The sequence below is a fragment of the Saimiri boliviensis genome, chromosome X (genome assembly GCF_048565385.1).
Source record: "Saimiri boliviensis isolate mSaiBol1 chromosome X, mSaiBol1.pri, whole genome shotgun sequence".
NCBI lineage: Eukaryota > Metazoa > Chordata > Mammalia > Primates > Cebidae > Saimiri > Saimiri boliviensis.
In genome coordinates this window covers 16,791,184-16,810,328 of record NC_133470.1, presented here as the reverse complement: position 1 = coordinate 16,810,328, position 19,145 = coordinate 16,791,184, and the positions used below count along the sequence as shown (strand labels likewise).

Sequence of the window (19,145 nt, the reverse complement as noted above, 5' to 3'; positions counted from 1 at the left end):
CTGTCTCAGACTCCTGAGTAGCTGGGATTACAGGCACACACCACCATGCCCAGCTAATTTTTTATGTATTTTTAGTAGAGATGGGGTTTCACCTTGTTGACCAAAATGGTCTCGATCTCTTGACCTTGTGATCCACCCGCCTCGGCCTCCCAAAGTGCTGGGATTACAGGCTTGAGCCACTGTGCCCGGCCCTTTTAAAATTTTAATTAACTTTTTTCTTATCTTTTCTTTTCTTTTTTTGAGACAGAGTCTCTCTCTGTCTCCCAGGCTGCAGTGCAGTGGTGCAATCTCAGCTCACTGAAACCTCCAACTGCCAGATTCAAGCTATTCTCCTGCCTCAGCTTCCCAAGTAGCTGAGATTACAGGCACTTGTCACCATGCCCAGCTAATTTTGTATTTTTAGTAGAGATAGGGTTTCCCCATGTTGGCCAGGCTGGTCTTGAACTCCTATTCAAGTGATCTGCTCATCTCAGCCTCCCAAAGGGCTGGGATTAAGGCATGAGCTGCACCTGGCCTAGTTAACTTTTTTCAATAAGCGCTTTTCTATGTTGACTTCTACAGTCTTTTTTTTTTTTTTTTTTTACCATAAGTTAAATGATTGTACATTATTCTTTTGACTTAAGTTTACCATGATTTATTTACTCATTCTTCCCTTCCTCTTTTTTTTTTTTTTTACATTTAAGTTGCTTCTATTTTTGTTATTTTAAATATAATGTTTTGAATCTATTTAGATAGATAACCTTTTCTTTGAGTTAGACTCTCAAAAGTGGGATTCTTGGTTCAATATTAGGAACTTTTCTGACTGTTTATTATCAATTGTGTCTCAAAATATTTGTATCAGTTTACAATACCATTAGCAGGATGAATACAAGGTAACTTATCTAGGACTTAAGGTTCTTGTTAGATACGATCTTTATGCAACTAACAGTAATGTCAATGGTTTGTCTTCTGTCAAAATTCCTTAGACTCTGGTCAAAATAATAGATCCAAATGACCTACGACATGACATTGAAAGAAGGCGAAAAGAACGGTTACAGAATGAAGATGAGCACATTTTTCACATAGCTAGTGCTGCAGAGAGGTAATCAGTAAATGAAAAACATCCTGTTATCAGGGAGCTTTGGGTTTTACCATATTTTTTATTTTTTGTGTGATGATAATTTTTAATATAAGGATTTGTTCCTTCAAATCCATCTTACATGTTTAAGTGAAATCTATTAAAATGTTTCCAAGTTATTCAGTGATTATAATATGCGGTTTGATTTAAACAACAAAAACTATGGGGTAGGTGAGTATTTGAGGTCTTCATAATTCTGAAGAGAAGTGTAATTACTTTTAGAGTATTAGGAGGAGGCAGGACCAGCAAGTTTACGGACTGTTTGGCTTTAGATGATAGAAACTCTGATACATTCTGCCCTTTAGATTCTGGGTTAGTCTTTGAATCGTAGAACGTTTCCTGAAGTCAGTACAGTTATCTTTTAGGACTCTTTGTGAATATCTATACTGGATAATTGTGGATAACTGTACTGACAACAAGTGAAAAAAGTCCACATTTTGTGGATGTCGTCCATGAAATTGAGGCAGGTATAATTGAAAATGCAGAGGAGACCTAGGTTTGAATCTCATCTCTCTGTTTGCAAGGTGAACGATCTTGGACAAATTTGCTTAGTCTCTGGAGCCTCGTCATCTGTAAAATGATGTTAAAATCAATTTATGCTGTGTGACAGTTATGAATATTAAACGAGCTGGCACATGTGAAGTACTTATGTCATACATGGCAAATAGATCCTCAGTAAGATTTTTCTTTCTCAACCTCATACCTCTGTTTATGGGCTCTTAGTAGTCTAGATCAACCCCAGTTTATCTCTAGTTCTGAACACTATGTGGATGGAACTCATGGCAACTCAGGGGTCCCATATGATTATGAGGTATAATTGAACAGGACAACATTTCCAGTTCACTTGAGTTCTTATACTATTTGGATCTCCCAAAAAGTGAGACTATATGACTGTGAGGAGACAGTGCTAATTGTTTTTCTATAATCTTTGGTATCAAATTGCTAAGACTTTTAACTTAATTCTGTGGCTAACTAGGTCAAAATACATGGACTTGATTCTGATCAAGTTCAGGACTAACTAAAACATGGTGCAACAATGTGTTGAGGCATATAAAACAATTGAAAATGCAAGAATAAAAATCTTCTCCCTTGCTGGGTGAAAGTCTCCAGTCTTCTAATATGATATGGTTAATGCATGACATGACTCAGCTCCTTAATGACACAAGCTCTCTGTCATGCTATCCTTGACTCAACAAGTGTAAGAAACCCAGAGTATCAAGAAACAGGATTTTAAAAACAGATTTAAGACAGTCATCATATTTTAAACACCATAACAGGCTTTAGGATGTATCTTTACCCTTTGATGTGATTATGAATCTGAGCATTGGAGTTGGACCTGAGTTCAGTCCCTGGCTCCTAGATTCCTAGCTATATGACTGACTTTGGGCAAGTTATTTTGTCTCTGTTTCTTCATCTGTAAAGGAGGGATAAGAGTGGTACTTACCTCACAGTGGTGGTTAAGATTAAGTAAAGTGATGACTGTAAGGTAGAGTAGCTGGTCAGTGTTAAGTATTATTAATGCTAGCTTTGAGGACAGTGTGGTAATGTGCAAGGATGGGTTCCTATAAAGTGTCTTTTGCTGGGTCTGTCAGATTATTTTATTTGTATTGGGTAGTTGGTGTGGTGTAGTGGAGCTATGAGGAGGTTTTAAAAGTGAGACATTACTTAACATTCATCCTGCGAAAGTAAGCAATTCAGTAGTTTTTAACATGTTCACGAACTTATGCAACCACCACTACTGTCTAATTCCAAAACATTTCATCACCCCGAAAGTGAGCCCTCTACCCATTAGCTGCCACTCCCTGCCCCATTTCTCCTTCCCCTTTAGCCCCTGGCAACCACTGTTCTATTTTCTGTACCTATGGATTTGTCTAATCTTGACATTTCATATATTCCTTTTTTTTATTTTTCTTTTTTGAGACAGATTCTCTCTCTGTCACTCAGGGTGGAGTACAGGGGTACAATCACAGCTCACTGCAACCTCAACCTCCCATGAGGCTCAGATGATTCTCCCACCTCGGCCTCCTGAGTAGCTGGGACCACAGGTTCATGCCACTACACCTGGCTAATTTTTCGTATTTTATTGTAGAGACGGGGTTTCACCATGCTGCCCAGGCTGGTCTCAAACTCCTGTGCTCAAGCAACCCACCCACCTTGGCATGCCAAAGTGCCGGGAGTACAGGTGTGAGCCACCACACCTGGTCTGACATTGACATTTCATATAAACACAATAATATAATATGTGGCCTCTTGTAATTGACTTCTTTCCTATAGCGTAATGTTTTTAATGCTCATCTATATTATAGCATGAGAATTTAATAAATATATATATTTTAACATAAATATATATATTTTATGTTATATATATTTTATATTATAAATATATATATATATATATATATATTTTAACCCACCTTGGGTTCTGGGGTACATGTGCAGAACATGCAGGATTGTTGCATAGGTACATACATGGCAATGTGGTTTGCTGCCTCCATCCCCCCATCACCTATATCTGGCATTTCTCCCCATGTTGTCCCTCCCCAGCCTCCCTGTCCCCTGCTGTCCCTCCCCTGTTTCCCCACAACAGACCTCAGTGTGTGATGCTCCCCTCCCTGTGTCCATGTGTTTTCATTGTTCAACACCCACTTATGAGTGAGAACATATGATGTTTGATTTTCTGTTCTTGTGTCAGTTTGCTGAGAATGATGGTTTCCAGGTTCATCCGTGTCCCTACAAAGGACACAAACTCATTGTTTTTTATGGCTGCATAGTATTCCATGGTGTATATGTGCCACATTTTCCTTGTCCAGTCTATCATCAATGGGCATTTGGGTTGGTTCCAGGTCTTTGCTATGGTAAACAGTGCCACAATGAACATACGTGTGCATGTGTCTTTATAATAGAATGATTGATAATCCTTTGGATATATACCCAGTAATGGGATTGCTGGGTCAAATGGAATTTCTATTTCTAGGTCCTTGAGGAATCACTACACTGTCTTCCACAATGGTGGAACTAATTTACACTCCCACCAACAGTGTAAAAGTGTTCCTATCTCTCCACATCCTCTCTAGCATCTGTTGTCTCCAGATTTTTTACTGATTGCCATTCTAACTGGTGTGAGATGGTATTTCAATATGGTTTTGATTTGCATTTCTCTAATGACCAGTGATGATGAGCATTTTTTCATGTTTGTTGGCCTCATGTATGTCTTCTTTTGAAAAGTGTCTGTTCATGTCCTTCACCCACTTTTGAATGGTTTTGTTTGTTTTTTTCTTGTAAATTTGTTTTAGTTCTTTGTAGATTCTGGATATTAACCCTTTGTCAGATGGGTAGATTGCAAAAATTTTTTCCCGTTCTGTTGGTTGCCGGTTCACTCTAATGATTGTTTCTTTTGCTGTACAGAAGCTCTGTAGTTTGATTAGATACCATTTGTCTATTTTGGCTTTTGTTGCCAATGCTTTTGGTGTTTTAGTCATGAAGTCCTTGCCTATCCCTATGTCCTGAATGGTTTTGCATAGACTTTCTTCTAGGGTTTTTATGGTGTTAGGTCTTATGTTTAAGTTTTTAATCCATCTGGAGTTAATTTCAGTGTAAGGTGTCAGGAAGGTGTCCAGTTTCTGCTTTCTGCACATGGCTAGCCAGTTTTCCCAACACCATTTATTAAACAGGGAATCATTTCCCCATTGCTTGTTTTTGTGAGGTTTGTCAAAGATCAGATGGTTGTAGATGTGTGGCGTTGGCTCCGAGGCCTCTGTTCTGTTCCATTGGTCTAGATCTCTGTTTTGGTACCAGTACCATGCTGTTTTGATTATTGTAGCCTTGTGGTATAGTTTGAAGTCAGGTAGCATGATGCCTCCAGCTTTTTTTGTTGTTGTTCTTTAGGATTGTTTTAGCTATGTGGGGTCTCTTTTGGTTCCATATGAGGTTTAAGGTGGTTTTTTTCCCAGTTCTGTGAAGAGGGTAATAGGTAGGTTGATGGGGATACCGCTGAATCTATAAATTACTTTGGGCAGTATGGCCATTTTCACGATACTGATTCTTCCTAACTATGAGCATGGAATGTTTTTCTATCTGTTTGTATCCTCTCTTATTTCCTTGAGCAGTGGTTGGTAGTTCTCCTTGAAAAGGTCGTTTACATCCTTTGTTAATTGTATTCCTAGGTATTTTATTCTCTTTGTAGCAATTGTGAATGGCAGTTCATTCTTGATTTGGCTCTCTTTAAGTCTGTTATTGGTACATAGGAATGCTTGTGATTTCTGCACATTGATTTTGTATCCTGAGACTTTGCTGAAGTTGCTTATCTTAAGGAGATTTTGGGCTGAGATTATAGGGTCTTCTAAATATACAATCAGGTCATCTGCAAATAGAGACAATTTGACTTCCTCTTTTCCTAATTGAATACCCTTTATTTTTTTTCTTGCATAATTGCTCTGGCTAGAACTTCCAATACTATATTGAGTAGGAGTGGTGAGAGAGGGCATCCTTGTCTAGTGCCAGATTTCAAAGGGAATGCTTCCAGTTTTTGCCCATTCTGTATAATATTGGCTGTTGGTTTGTTGTAAATAGCTTTTATTATTTTGAGGTATGTTCCTTCAATACCTAGTTGATCAAGAGTTTTTAGCATAAAGGGCTGTTGAAGTTTGTCGAAGGCCTTCTCTGCATCTACTGAGATGATCATGTGGTTTTTGTCTTTGGTTCTGTTTATATGGTGGATTATGTTTATAGACTTTTGTGTGCTGAACCAGCCTTGCATCCCCAGGATGAAGCCTACTTGATCATGATGGATAAGCTTTTTGATGTGCTGTTGCAATCCATTTGCCAGTATTTTATTGAAGATTTTTGCATGAATGTTCATCATATATATTGGCCTGAAGTTTTCTTTTTTTGTTGAGTCTTTGCTGGATTTTGGTATCAGGATGATGTTGGTCTCATAAAATGACTCCCCCTTTTTGGATTGTTTGGAATAGTTTCAGAAAGAGTGGTTCTAGCTCCTCTTTGTATGTCTGGTAGAATTCAGCTGTGAACTCATCTGGACCTGGGCTTTTTTTGGTTGGTAGGCTATTAGTTGCTGCCTCAACTTCAGACTTTGTTATTGGTCTATCCAGGGTTTCAACTTCTTCCTGGTTTAGGCTTGGGAGGGTGCAAGTGTCCAGGAATTTATCCATTTCTTCCATGTTTACTGGTTTATGTGCATAGAATTGTTTGTAGTAATCTCTGATGGTAGTTTGTATTTCTGTGGAATCGGTGGTGATATCCCCTTTATCATTTTTTATTGCATCTATTTGATTCTTCTCTCTTCTTTTTTATTAATCTGGCTAGCAGTCTGTCTATTTTGTTGATCTTTTCAAAAAACCAGCTCCTGGATTTATTGATTTTTTGAAGGGTTTTTTGAATCTCTATCTCCTTTAGTTCAGATCTGATCTTAGTTATTTCTTGTCTTCTGCTAGTTTTTGAGTTTTTTTGATCTTGCTCCTCTAGCTCTTTCAATTTTGATGATAGGGTGTCAATTTTATATCTTTCCTTGCCTCTCATGTGGGCATTTATTGCTGTAAATCTTCCTCTAGACACTGCTTTAAATGTGTCCCAGAGATTCTGGTATGTTGTGTCTTTGTTCTTGTTGGTTTCAAAGAACATCTTTATTTCTGCCTTCATCATTGTTTATCCAGTCGACATTCAGGAGGCAGTTGTTCAGTTTCTATGAAGTTGTGCGGTTCTGTGTTAGTTTCTTAATCCTGAGTTCTAATTTGATTGCACTGTGGTCTGAGAGACTGTTTGTTATGATTTCTGTTCTTTTGTATTTGCTAAGGAGTGATTTACTTCCAATTATGTGGTCAATTTTAGAGTAGGTGCAATGTGGTGCTGAGAAGAATGTATATTTTATGGATTTGGGGTGGAGAGTTCTGTAGATGTCTATTAGGTTTGCTTGATCCAGATTTGAGTTCAAGTCCTGGATATCCTTGTTAATTTTCTGTCTCGTTGATCTACCTAATATTGACAGTGAAGTGTTAAAGTCTCCCACTGTTATGGTGTGGGAGTCTAAGTCTCTTTGTAGGTTGTTAAGAACTTGCTTTATGTATCTGGGTGCTCCTGATTTATACATAACTTGCTTTATGTATTGGGTGCATACATATTTAGGATCGTTAGCTCTTCTTGTTGCATTGATCCTTTTACCATTATGTAATGCCCTTCTTTGTCTCTTTTGGTCTTTGTTTAAAGTCTTTTTTATCAGAGACTAGGATTGCAACCCCTGCTTTTTTTTGCTCTCTATTTGCTTGGTAAATCTTCCTCCATTGCTTTATTTTGAGCCTATGTGTGTCCTTGCACGTGAGATGGGTTTCCAGGATACAGCACACTGATGGGTTTTGACTTTTTATCCAATTTGCCAGTCTGTGTCTTTTGATTGGGGCATTTAGCCCATTTACGTTTAAGGTTAATATTGTTAACGTGTGAATTTGATCCTGCCATTTGGATGCTAGCTGGTTGTTTTGCCCTTTAGTTGATGCAGTTTCTTCATTGTGTCAATGCTGTTTACCATTTGGTACGTTTTTGGAGTGGCTGGTACTGGTTGTTCCTTTCTATATTTAGTACTTCTTTCAGGAGCTCTTGTAAGGCAGGTCTGGTGGTGACCAAATCTCTCAGCAATTGCTTGTCTGTAAAGGATTTAATTTTCCCTTTGCTTATGACTCTTAGTTTAGCTGGATATAAAATTCTAGATTGAAAGTTCTTTTCTTTAAGGACGTTGAATATTGGCCCCCACTCTCTTCTGACTTGTTGGGTTTCTGCTGAGAGACCCACTGTGAGTCTGATGGGCTTCCCTTTGTGGGTTACCTGACCTTTCTCTCTGGCTACCCTTAGCATTTTTTCCTTCATTTTAACCCTGGTGAATCTGATGATTATGTCCCTTGTGAGTGCTCTTCTTGAGGAATATCTTTGTGATGTTCTCTGTATTTCCTGGACTTGAAATATTCAAGTCCAGGAAATACAGAGAACACCACTGAAGAGTGTTTTCCAGCTTGGATTGATTCTCTCTGTCACATTCAGGTACACCTATCAAACATCTTCGTGGATTTATCTATCTGTTGTCTTTGTAGTTGGTGACTTTCGGATGGGATCTCTGAGTGGACGTCCTTTTTGTTGATGTTAAAGTTATTTCTTTCAGTTTTTTAGTTTTTCTTCTAACAGTCAGGCCCCTCTGCTGTAGGTCCACTTCAGGAGGTCCACTTCAGACCCTGCTTGCCTGGGGATCATCTGCAGCGGCTACAGAACAATAAGGGTTGCTGACAGTTTTTTCTTCTGTTATCTTCATCCCAGAAGGTTACCTGCCAGATATCAGTCTCAGCTCTCCTTTATGAGGTGTCTCTTTGGATATACAGGAGTCAGGGAGCTGCTTGAGGAGACAGTCTCTCCCTTATAGGAGCTCAAGTGCTGAGCTGTGAGCTCCGTTGTTCTGTTCAGAGATGCTGGGCAGGTACGTTTAAGTCTGCTGCAGCGGAACTCATAACTGCCTTTTTCCCCAGGTGCTCTGTCCTGGGAAGGTGGGGCTTTATTTATAAGTTTCTGATGTGCTGCTGCCCTTTTTCAGAGATGCCCTGCCCAGCTAGGAGGTAGCCTAGTCACAGTTTGCCAGCAGAGATGTTGCTGAGCTGCTGTGGGCTCTGCCCAGCTGCTGTGTGAACTTCCTTGTGGTTTTATTTATACAGGTATAGTTAGAACTGCCTCAGTTATGGTAGTCTGCCTCAGTAATGGCAGATTGCCTTGGTAATGGCGGACTGCCTCGGTAATGGTAGACTGCCTCGGTAATGGTGGACGCCCTTTCCCCAACAGAGCTGGACTGTCCTGGGTTCAGCTGCACTTGCTGCAAAACTCAGTATAGAGCATTTCAGATTGCTGGTCTTTGTGGGGGTGGGACCCGCTCAGCCAGATCGCCTGGCTCCCTGTTTCAGCCCCACTTTTTTCAGTTGAATGGGTGGCTATGTGTCCCAGGTATTCCAGGCGCCAGTTAAAATGGCTGCCCAGATTTGTGTTAATTTTTGTGTGGAGACCCGCTGCACTGGCTGAAACAGCCATGCTGGAAACTCATGACGCTTTTCAGCCTGGGACTCTCCTCATCTGTGGGCAGTAATAACTCGTTTGGAAATGTGGTGATCACTCACCCTCTGCATTGTTCTCCCTGGGAACTGGACTCCATAGCTGTTCCTATTCAGCCATCTTGGATCCTCCACCAAGAATTCTTATTAATAGCTGAATAATATTCCATTGTATGGCTATATTGTATTTTGTTTATCCATTCACCAGTTAATGGACATTTGGGTTGTTTCCACTTTTTATCTGTTGTGAATAACTGTGCTGTGAACATTTGTGTGCAAGTTTTCGTGCAGATACCTGTTTTCATTTCTTTTCAGTATATAGCTAGGAGTGGAATTGATGAGTTTGATGGTAACTCTATGTTTAACTTTTTGAGGAACTGCCAGACTGTCTTCCAAAGTGGCTGCACTATTTTACATTTCTACCAGCAGCATGTGAAGGGTCTAGTTGCTCCACATCCTCACCAACTCTTGTTATTAATCTCTCAGTTTATCCTAATTCAGTTTCCTTATTTAAATAAGAAAAATATTTTATCCTTTTATCTTGAAATTCAGCTTATAAAAATTGACCTCATTACATATTATGCTTTTATATAAACTTTTAAAATCAAGTCAGGGTAGTTTCCACAGAAATTCAAAAGAAATGAAACATGATTAAATCATAAGTCATAGGATGTGATTTCTCACCTGTGTGGTTTTCCCTCAAAAGATTGTATGCAGCCTCTTTGTGTTGCTCACTGTTGTATCCCTACTGCCCTGAGCTCAGTTTATTATCTGTTGAATGAATGAACGAAGAATTTCCAAAGGAGTAGACAGGACAGAGGATACCTAAATTGTAATGCATTTAGATTTGGGTGACTATTCCCTGGTGCCTTAGGATCTTTCACAAGCAAGCCTAACACTTGGGGGATTCTGTCCAGTCTCTAAGACCTGTCTGTTCTCTACAGGTGCTCCTCAACTTATGATAGGGCAACGTCCTGATAACCCATTGTAAAGTAAAAAAATTCTAGGTCAAATCATCGTAAGTTGGGGACAGTCTGTATTTGCTTCCATTTCTTATCCGTTTCTTACCCTGATTTCTCCATGTTTTCTCCTAACACACTATTTCTGCCTTTTCTAACTGGAGCGATTAAGTTTCCTACAATGTAATTGAGATGTTTTATTACATAGGTATGGAGTGTGATTGATAAAGTAGCTTAAAAATAGTATCAGTGGACTTGAAGAGGACATCAGATTGCCAAGAATTTGTTTTATTTTTTATTTTTATTTTTAAACAAGGATTTGGAAGGACAGACCATTGTTTTAGCTAGGCAAGTTACGGGAAAACATCAGTTTTTTTCTTGCTATTGCAGCAATCATAATCTATACTGAAGTAGAGTGAACTTTATAAAGATTGTATTTATGTAGTTAACAGATATTTATATATTGATTTCTTTGTTGTAGTTACTCTTCTAAGGACTGGGGATATAGTGAAAAACTATACACAAACCTTTGTCTTCATGTTGCTTATAATTCAATGATAGAAGGCAGAAGAAAATAAATACATGTCAGTGGAATGATAGGTGAAAATAAGGCAGAAGAGGAAATTTAATAGCAAAGAATGATATGTGTGATACGATTTTATTTATGGTGGTCATGGAGTACACTTAAGACTTTTTTAAAAATGTAGCTGCGTTGTGAATTAAGTGAGCGAGTTAGCCATAGGGTTATTTGAGGGGATAGTATTTCAAGAGAGGGAACAGCAAAAGCAAAGAACTTCAGACAGGCTTATGCCTGCTTTTGTTTAAGGAATAGAAGGGGGACAGTGGGGTTGTGACAAGGTAGAAAAGGAAGAGAGTTAGTAGATGAGGCCAATCACAAAGGATTGAAGGACTGAAGGACATGAAGGCTTTGTATTTTATTCTGGATGAAGTTAGAAAACATTTTGGGTTCTAACCAGAGAAGAGACATAATCTCACTTAAATTTTAAAAGAAGAGACATAATCTCACTTAAATCATTCTGGTTGCTGGGTGGAGAATGGACTGTAAAAGCTAGAGAAAAAAGTATTTCCTTCTCAGGTAATAAAAAGATTAGTGGTAGGAAATCTACGTGATAGGATTGACCCAGTAGAGTGGATGCATCAGGGAACCAGGCTGCTTAGATCTTGTTCCTCCCATATCCTCTGTATGTAGTGTCTGCCTCATGGTCCAAGATGGGTATTTGTGCTCTACCTATCATGGCTTCATTCTAGCCTTTCTTTAAAGATTTTCTGAAATTTATACATGAAAACTTGGCCAAAATTTAGTACCATGGCCATGCCTAGCTGCAGGGTGGCTGGGAAATAGGTTCTTTAATCTGAGCATTCATTTGCCTGGTCAAAAATCAAATATCAAAGGATTTAATTTTTGTCTTGTGGCAAAATATACATATCTTATATTTACCTTTTTTTTTTTTTTTTTTTTTTTGAGATGGAGTTTCACTGTGTCACCCAGGCTGGAGTGCAATGGTGTGATCTCAGCTCACTGCAACCTCTGCTTCCTAGGTTCAAGCAATTCTCCTGCCTCAGCCTCCCAAGTAGCTGGGATTATAGGTACCCACCACCATGCCCAGCTACTTTTTTGTATTTTTAGTAGAGATGGGGTTTCACCATGTTGACCAGGCTGGTCTTGAACTCCTGACCTCAGGTGATCTGCCTGCCGTGACCTCCCACAGTGCTGAGATTACAGGTGTGAGCCACTGCACCCAGCCATTTTAACCATTTTTAAGTGTAAAATTCATTGGCATTGAGTACATTCACAGTGTTTTACAATCATCACCACTATCCATTTCCAGAACTTTCTCATCTTCACAAACAAACTCTGTTTCCATTAAACAGTAACTACTCATTCTCTCCTCTCTGCAGCTTCTGGTAACCTCTATTCTTTCTGTCTGTGAATTTGCCTATTCTGGGTATCTCAGTAGAGTCAGATGATATTTGTCCTTTTGTATCTGGCTTCTTTCACTTAGCATAGTGTCTTCAGGGTCAGTCCACGTTGTATCATGTATCAGAATTTCATTCCTTTAAAAAAAAATCATTCTCTTTTAAGGCTGAATAATATTCCATTGTATGGCTATACTACATTTTGTTTATCTGTTTTTCTGTTTGTGGACATTTGTATTGCTTACACCCTTTGGCTATTGTAAATAGTGCTGTTATGAATATTGGTATTGTCATCTTTTTGCTTATAGTCATCCTAGTTAGTGTAAAGTATTGTGGTTTTGATTTGCATTACTCTGACTAATGATGTTGAGCATCTTCCCATGTGCTTATTGGCCATTGGTATGTCTTCGGAGAAATTTCTATTCAAATCATTTGCCCATTTTAAAGTCAAATAAAGTCTTTTTATTGTTGAAATGTAGAAGTTCTTTATATATTCTGGATACAGCTCCCTTATCAGGTATAGGCTTTGCAAAGAGAATTTTTTAAAATCTATTTCTTCGTTTGTAGAAGTAGTCATACATGCTAATGGTAATCATCTGGGAAAATATAATAAAATATAAAATCAAAAAATAAGTCATTCCTAATTTTACCAGAGGTGCCCACTGTTAATATTTAGTACACTTCTTGTCATTTATTTTTTCTGGGCACATATGTATATATTTTAAATAATTGAAATTATCCTCAATAAAAGCTTTGCATCTTACTCTTTTGACTTACTATTGTGAGCATTTTGACAAAACATAGGCCTTTTTAACATTTAAAAAAACCTTGAGTGTCTATTCCATGTCCGATTCTGGGATCAGAGCTGAGGCCACAAAATGAACCATCTGCAGTGCTTCCTCTGAAGGAATAGCAGCTTGTTCCATTAAACAGACAGGTATACCAGTAGTTACAAATATGGAGTGATAGGTGTTAAGACCCCAAAATGCTACATGCGCACATAGCAGGGAGTACCTAGTCCACCTCAGAGGGGTTTAGGAAACTCTTCCTTGAAGAGATACAAATGGATCTAAATCTTTAAGTGAATCTGAGTAGATGGAAATGGTCACAGAAGGAACTGTGCATGCAAAGGTATAGAAGCAGGAGAGATTGCTGTGTCCCGGGAACCACGTGTACTTCAATATTCCCGGCTGGGCGTGTTAGCCCATGCCTGTAACCCCAGCACTTTGGGAGGCTGAGGTGGATGGATCACTTGAGGTCAGGAGTTCAAGACCAGCCTTGCCAATATGGAGAAACTCCGTCTCTACTAAAAATACAAAAGATTAGCTGGGTGTGATGACATGTGCCTATAATCCCAGCTACTCGGGAGGCTGAGGCAGGAGAATCGCTTGAACTCAGGAAACAGAGGTTGCAGTGAGTCGAGAATTGCATCATTGCACTCCAGCCTGGGTGACAGAGCGAGACCCTGTCTCAAAATAATAATAGTAGTAAAAATAAATAAAATAAAATAAAAATTCCCGAAGCTCAGTGTGCCTGTTGGGGAGATGGGGATTATGATGAGGAGCATGGATGTTATCTTGTCGCCAATGGGGAATCCATGGGAAAGACTGAAGGTAGGCCTGGGGAAGACACAGGAAGGGGCTGAGAAGCATTGTGGAGAGATGCAGGATGTGACAAGGAGAGGAATCCCCAAGCGCTGTGGAAATGAGGCTTTAGGGATCGGAGGAAGAGCCCAAGGAAGGACCTCCCTCTGGGATAGGGCTGCCTGAGAAGAGCCCTTTGTGGCCTCAGAACCTGGTGATGATGGGATAGAGGAGGCTATCCTTCGCTGCTGTGGAGGCCTCTGCCAGTGAGGGGACCTTGAGCCAGTCGTACACCTTGCCTCTGATAAATGGGCTGGGTCTTGAGCCATTGGTGCTTCTACCAGTGAGAGCCTGTCGGCAAGAGGGGTAGGAGGGGCAATGCTACCAAAGGTTCTACGACAGTAATCATCTTTCCTCAGAACACACATTTCACATATGGTTTCAGGGGTTACAGCCGCCAGGAAGCCTGTCCTTGGACTCCAGATTGAGAACCCTGGTCCAAGGAGTGTTTTTTCCCCATTGCTAACTTCCAACTTAGCTCAATATTTGTTGGAAAATGAGGGGCTTAGCCCTAATGACTATAATTTGTAATTTTAGTAGTAACAGATCACTGAGATTTTATTCTTGTGCTATTTTAATTGTCTCTGAAGGGGCTTTAAAAATTATTCTTGTTTATTTGTTGGAAAAAGGTATGCTAATAAAATATTCTTATTTTCTCTCTTTCTTTATTAGGGATGATCAGAATTCCAGTTTTTCAAAGGTAAAGGATATTCATACTGATGGATTCCAAACACCCACACATTTTATAAAATCAAATTTTAGAAAATTTATTGAAAAACCTTACATGGTAAGATTGCAGTTCCAAAATTTTCATTTTTATAATTTCTTCTCCAATATATCAAAATGTACAGGAATAACAAATATTTTTCATTTTTGTAACTGTTCATTAAGTACATAAGATTCTGTTGATGCTTAAAGTTATTATGACAGAAGAAATGGTCATCTCTTACTTGATTTAATAGGACTTTACTGGATTAATTTCATAAATCTAGCTCTCTTAAGATTTTTTGGGGGGCTAGGTGCAGTGGCTCATGCTTGTAATCCTAGCACTTTGGGAGGCTAGGCAGGAGGATTGCTTGAGCCGAGGAGTTCAAGACCAGCCTGGGCAACATGGCTAGACCGCATCCCTACAAAAAATAATAATAATAAAAGAAAAAAATTCAAAATATGATTTGAGAACAACTCTTAAGATCTTTTCGAACATATTTATTAAGGCATAATTTACATACCATAAAATTCACCCATTTTAGGGGTACCATTTAATGATTTTTAGTAAATTAACCAACATGTGCAACCGTCACCATAGTCCAGTTTTGGCATATTTTCACTACCCAATATGAGCCCTCATGCCTGTTTCATTACTGCCCGTTGCCACCCCCAGCCAACCACTAATCTACTTTCTGTCTTAAAGATTTGCCTTTTTATAGGGCAGCTCACAAAATGGCAGCTAGCTTCCGTAAGAACAGGCAAGTAATGGTAAGAAAGATGGAAGCCAGAGTCGGTAACCTAATTTCACAAGTAAAATCTCATCCTTTACCATATTCTTCTTGCAAGAAGTAAGTTCCTAGGTCTTGCCCACGCTTAAAAGGAGGGATAATTGGTAGGATCACTGGGAGCCATGTCAGCAGTTACCTAGTACAGTTCTCCCTCCTATGTCAGCAGTTACCTAGTACAGTCTGGCCAGACTCCACAGAAAGTAGAAATAATAGAAGGTGATAAGACTGTCGATTTTAGAAAAAGAAAATCATCTTGAGAATGGACCCCACCTTTTCTCTTTCCACCAGAGAATTTAGGTTCTTTACAGTTACAGACTTACTAATGTAGTTCTTTCTCTTATTTCTGATACTTTTCTAGCCATGGCAAGAGCATCACCTCAAATCAGTTACCTGAGTCAGCAAAAACCTGCATCCTGCAATGTTGAGGATTTGTGTTCTACTTAGGCAGTAGGAACCCTTTAGCAACTCCTGATAGTAATGTGTTTATTTCTCTCCTAGGTGCCTGAATCAATGCTAGATGTATCATCCATTTTCTCAAATCCACCCATTATGTTATATACGAGTATTTTTTATGATTGTTACAGGCATAAATGATCCTGGCCCCTCACAAACTAGCATGGATCACATTAGTCAAGGGTCAAGGGTCAAGTTAGCATGGGTTAAGGAGGAGATGTGTATGTGCTCCTACAGCTAAGCTCCCTGCTCTCTGCTTTCTGTTCTTAATCCTGTACATTTAAAATGTGTTTTATAATGGTAAAACAAGCTTTTAAAATAAGTTTTAAGGCTGTTAACCCATACTACCACTTTTTTCATGCAGAATTATACTACGCAGAGAAAAGACATAATTACTCACAAACCATTTGAGGTTGAGGGAAACCACCGAAACACAAGAGTAAGACCTTTTAAGGTATTGAGTGTTGTTTTCCATTTAATTCCAGCTTTGGTTTTATGCTTTGGACATCATGTTTTAAGTGTTAGTAAATCAAGAGCTCTTTTGTAATATGCTTTCAGATGGTAGGTATAAACTAGTATTTCTAGACATTTATAGTCAACCATTATCAATTTATTGATAACCCCTTTCCTTAGGACTTGATTTTCAATTATTTTTTTTTTAACCAGGGAATCCTGTTCCAAATATTACATGGAAACACAAATATATGAAACAGATGCAGGTGGAGTGGCTCTAGGTGGGGAGGCAGGCAAGGTTGTAGACCCTCCCTTTAAGCTAGAACCATTACCTCTAAGATATATGTGCAGAGCTGTAAAGCTTTCTCCAAGATTCACAGTTTGAAAAACTCTGCCATGGACACATAACCCTCAGAGGCCTTCTGTATCATCACAGGAAGATTCTGGTTCTAGTAGCTTTGTTAAAGCATATTTTATCACACTCTAATTATTTGTACATCTATGCCTGATGTGAATGATAATTTTTAATCAACCAATATGTTTGATTATCTAGAACACCTCATCTCCCAAATATATGGAGTAAGAATTATTATATTTCTTTTTTTTTTTTTTTTTTTTTTGAGACAGAGTCTTCCTCTGTGGCCCAGGCTGGAGTGCAGTGACGTGATCTCGGCTCACTGCAACCTCCGCCTCCCTCGTTCAAGCTATTCTCCCGCCTCAGCCACCCAAGTAGCTGGGATTACAGGCAAGCGTCACCATGCCCAGCTATTTTTTGTAGTTTTGGTAGAGACAGGGTTTCACCATGTAGGCCAGGCTTATCTCGAACTCCTGACCTCAAGTGATCACCCACCTTGGCCTCCCACAGTGCTAGGATTACAGGCATGAGCCACCACACCTGGCCCAAGGTATTATATTTCTGTCACCTCGCTTGCAAAAGTTGAAGTGCTTTTAAAACCAATTTTGACAATTTCTTGCCTATAATAGGTACTTTATTAATATTTTTCCACTCATATTGTCTCCCTCCTCTAAATAAAGGAAAGAATTTTAGCCTTTTGTGTAAAAGTGGCAGGAAAGCTTGATAGAGTAGTTAGCTCATTAGGAGGAAGTTAGTATGAACAGAAAAGTAGTATAAACTATCCCCTATCCCAAAATTATGGATTAGAAGGGTAGTTGAGTGATCTTCTTTTAATACTTGGCTTCTTGAGAGTCAAAATTTATAGATGTTGAAAGATTTTATTCAATGAGAATAACATAATTTGTAGGCATTGAATAGATTACATTTTTAGCAAATAGTTTGTGTACCTAAGAACACATGTGACATGAAGTTTTTAAAAATAATTATGGCCATAGAATATATACATGTTTTATAATATCTTTTGGTCTCTTGAGTAATGGGGCATCAAATCAACTGAAAATATGATGTCTGCATAACTTATAGACAATATATTTGGGCTTTCAGATCTAAGTGCTTCCTACATGTTGTTCTCATTGGTCAGATATAGTTGATTATAGCATTTTTCTAAGATCATCGTAAGATTTATTTCCTGTTACCTTTTTCCCTTAAGGGAAGATACTTTAACATTGATTCATAGAAAAGTGTTTTCAAGATATATGTAATAACATTACCTGTGGAACAATCATTTAAAGTTATATAATATTACATGAATGCTTAGAAGTGTACAATTCTTCGTAGTAAAATAGTGTGAAGAAATAATCCTTCCTAAGAAAAGGAAATATTTTGGCTGGCTATTGTAGCTCACACCTGTAATCCTAACACTTTGGGAGGCTGAGGCAGGTGGATCACTTGACCTCAGGAGAGTTTGAGAACAACCTGGGCAACATGACAAAAACCCATCTCTACAAAAAATACAAAAAGTAGCTGGGCATAGTGGCATACACCTGTAGTCCCAGCTACTCAGGAGGGTGAGGTAGGAGGATTGCTTCAGCCTGGGAGGAAGAGGTTGCCATGAGCCGAGATTGTGCTGCTTCCCCTAAGCCTCAGCGACACAGTGAGAAAACCTGTCCGAAAAGAAAAAAGAAAAAAGGAAATATTTTGCTAAAATTTACTTTTTACACGAATTGAACTAGTTCAAAGCCAGATAGTAATAACCTTAGAAGACATGTAGAAATGGACCTTGTCAGTCTCAAGATTATCTCTGATGTGTCAAGTTTGTGCAGATAGTCTTAACATTAGTGTCTCATTATAATTCTGTTTTACATGAAATTTTCTGTAGCCTTAAGAAAAGAATTGAAAAATAGGACTGGCATAAATATTTTTTTTGTAAAATTATGTGCTTCATTATGTGTGACATACCCATTTCTGAAATAATTGTGAAAGAGGAATCTACTTAGTTTTGTTAACCACTCCATTGTGATACATCATTGTGCATTTGTTTTCCCAATATGGCTCATGATCTGTTTCCTGTTATTAAGTATTCTGAGGATGGAACTTAAATCAACCAAACACTAAATTTCAAAAAGAATAAAATCAATTGCTATGGCCAAGTCTTTGAAAATTATTACAGAACCTATACATTGTACTTGTTCTATTTAGATGTCTATATATTAGGCTCCAATTTTAAAGCCGTAATTCAGTCTAGCATACATTTTGTCTTTCACTAAATTAGTAGATTAATATTTTTGATGTTATGGGTCTTGTGCAGCCAGTTCTCCCCTTTCACAACTTCATAACTATCTTCTTTTTAAAAAGCAACAGCAGCTCCAGCAACAAAAACTCACTCAATCTCTTTTCCTTCTGGCATTGCTTTAGTTGCTGGTTAATCTGAACTTTATTATCAAAGAGGAAACAAGTAGGGTTTAAAGAGGGTTATTATTTAATGCAGCTATTGTAGTGTTTGTAAACAATTTTATTGACTTCTTTAGAGGTTAATAGTGTATTCAACCTTATAATAGTTTATTTAGGAGTTATTATTGTTTAGCTCTTCATGTTGAGGAAATCTTGACTCATATGTGGCTGGGCATGGTGGCTCACACCT

General features: G+C 38.5%; 1 protein-coding gene across 8 annotated transcripts in view; it reads left to right on the top strand.

The window, feature by feature from the left end:
- The window catches only part of BCLAF3 (BCLAF1 and THRAP3 family member 3), a 76,953-nt gene that overhangs the window by 37,442 nt on the left and 20,366 nt on the right, over positions 1 to 19,145 (top strand). For 3 of the 8 annotated variants that reach the window (XM_039475695.2, XM_074391971.1, XM_074391970.1), the window contains 3 exons: positions 966 to 1,081; positions 14,420 to 14,534; positions 16,061 to 16,150. In XM_039475695.2, the coding sequence (XP_039331629.1) occupies positions 966 to 1,081; positions 14,420 to 14,534; positions 16,061 to 16,150 (321 nt within the window). The remainder of the gene's footprint in view (positions 1 to 965; positions 1,082 to 14,419; positions 14,535 to 16,060; positions 16,151 to 19,145) is intronic. The other 5 variants (XM_074391973.1, XM_074391975.1, XM_074391972.1 and 2 more) reach the window with 3 other exon arrangements.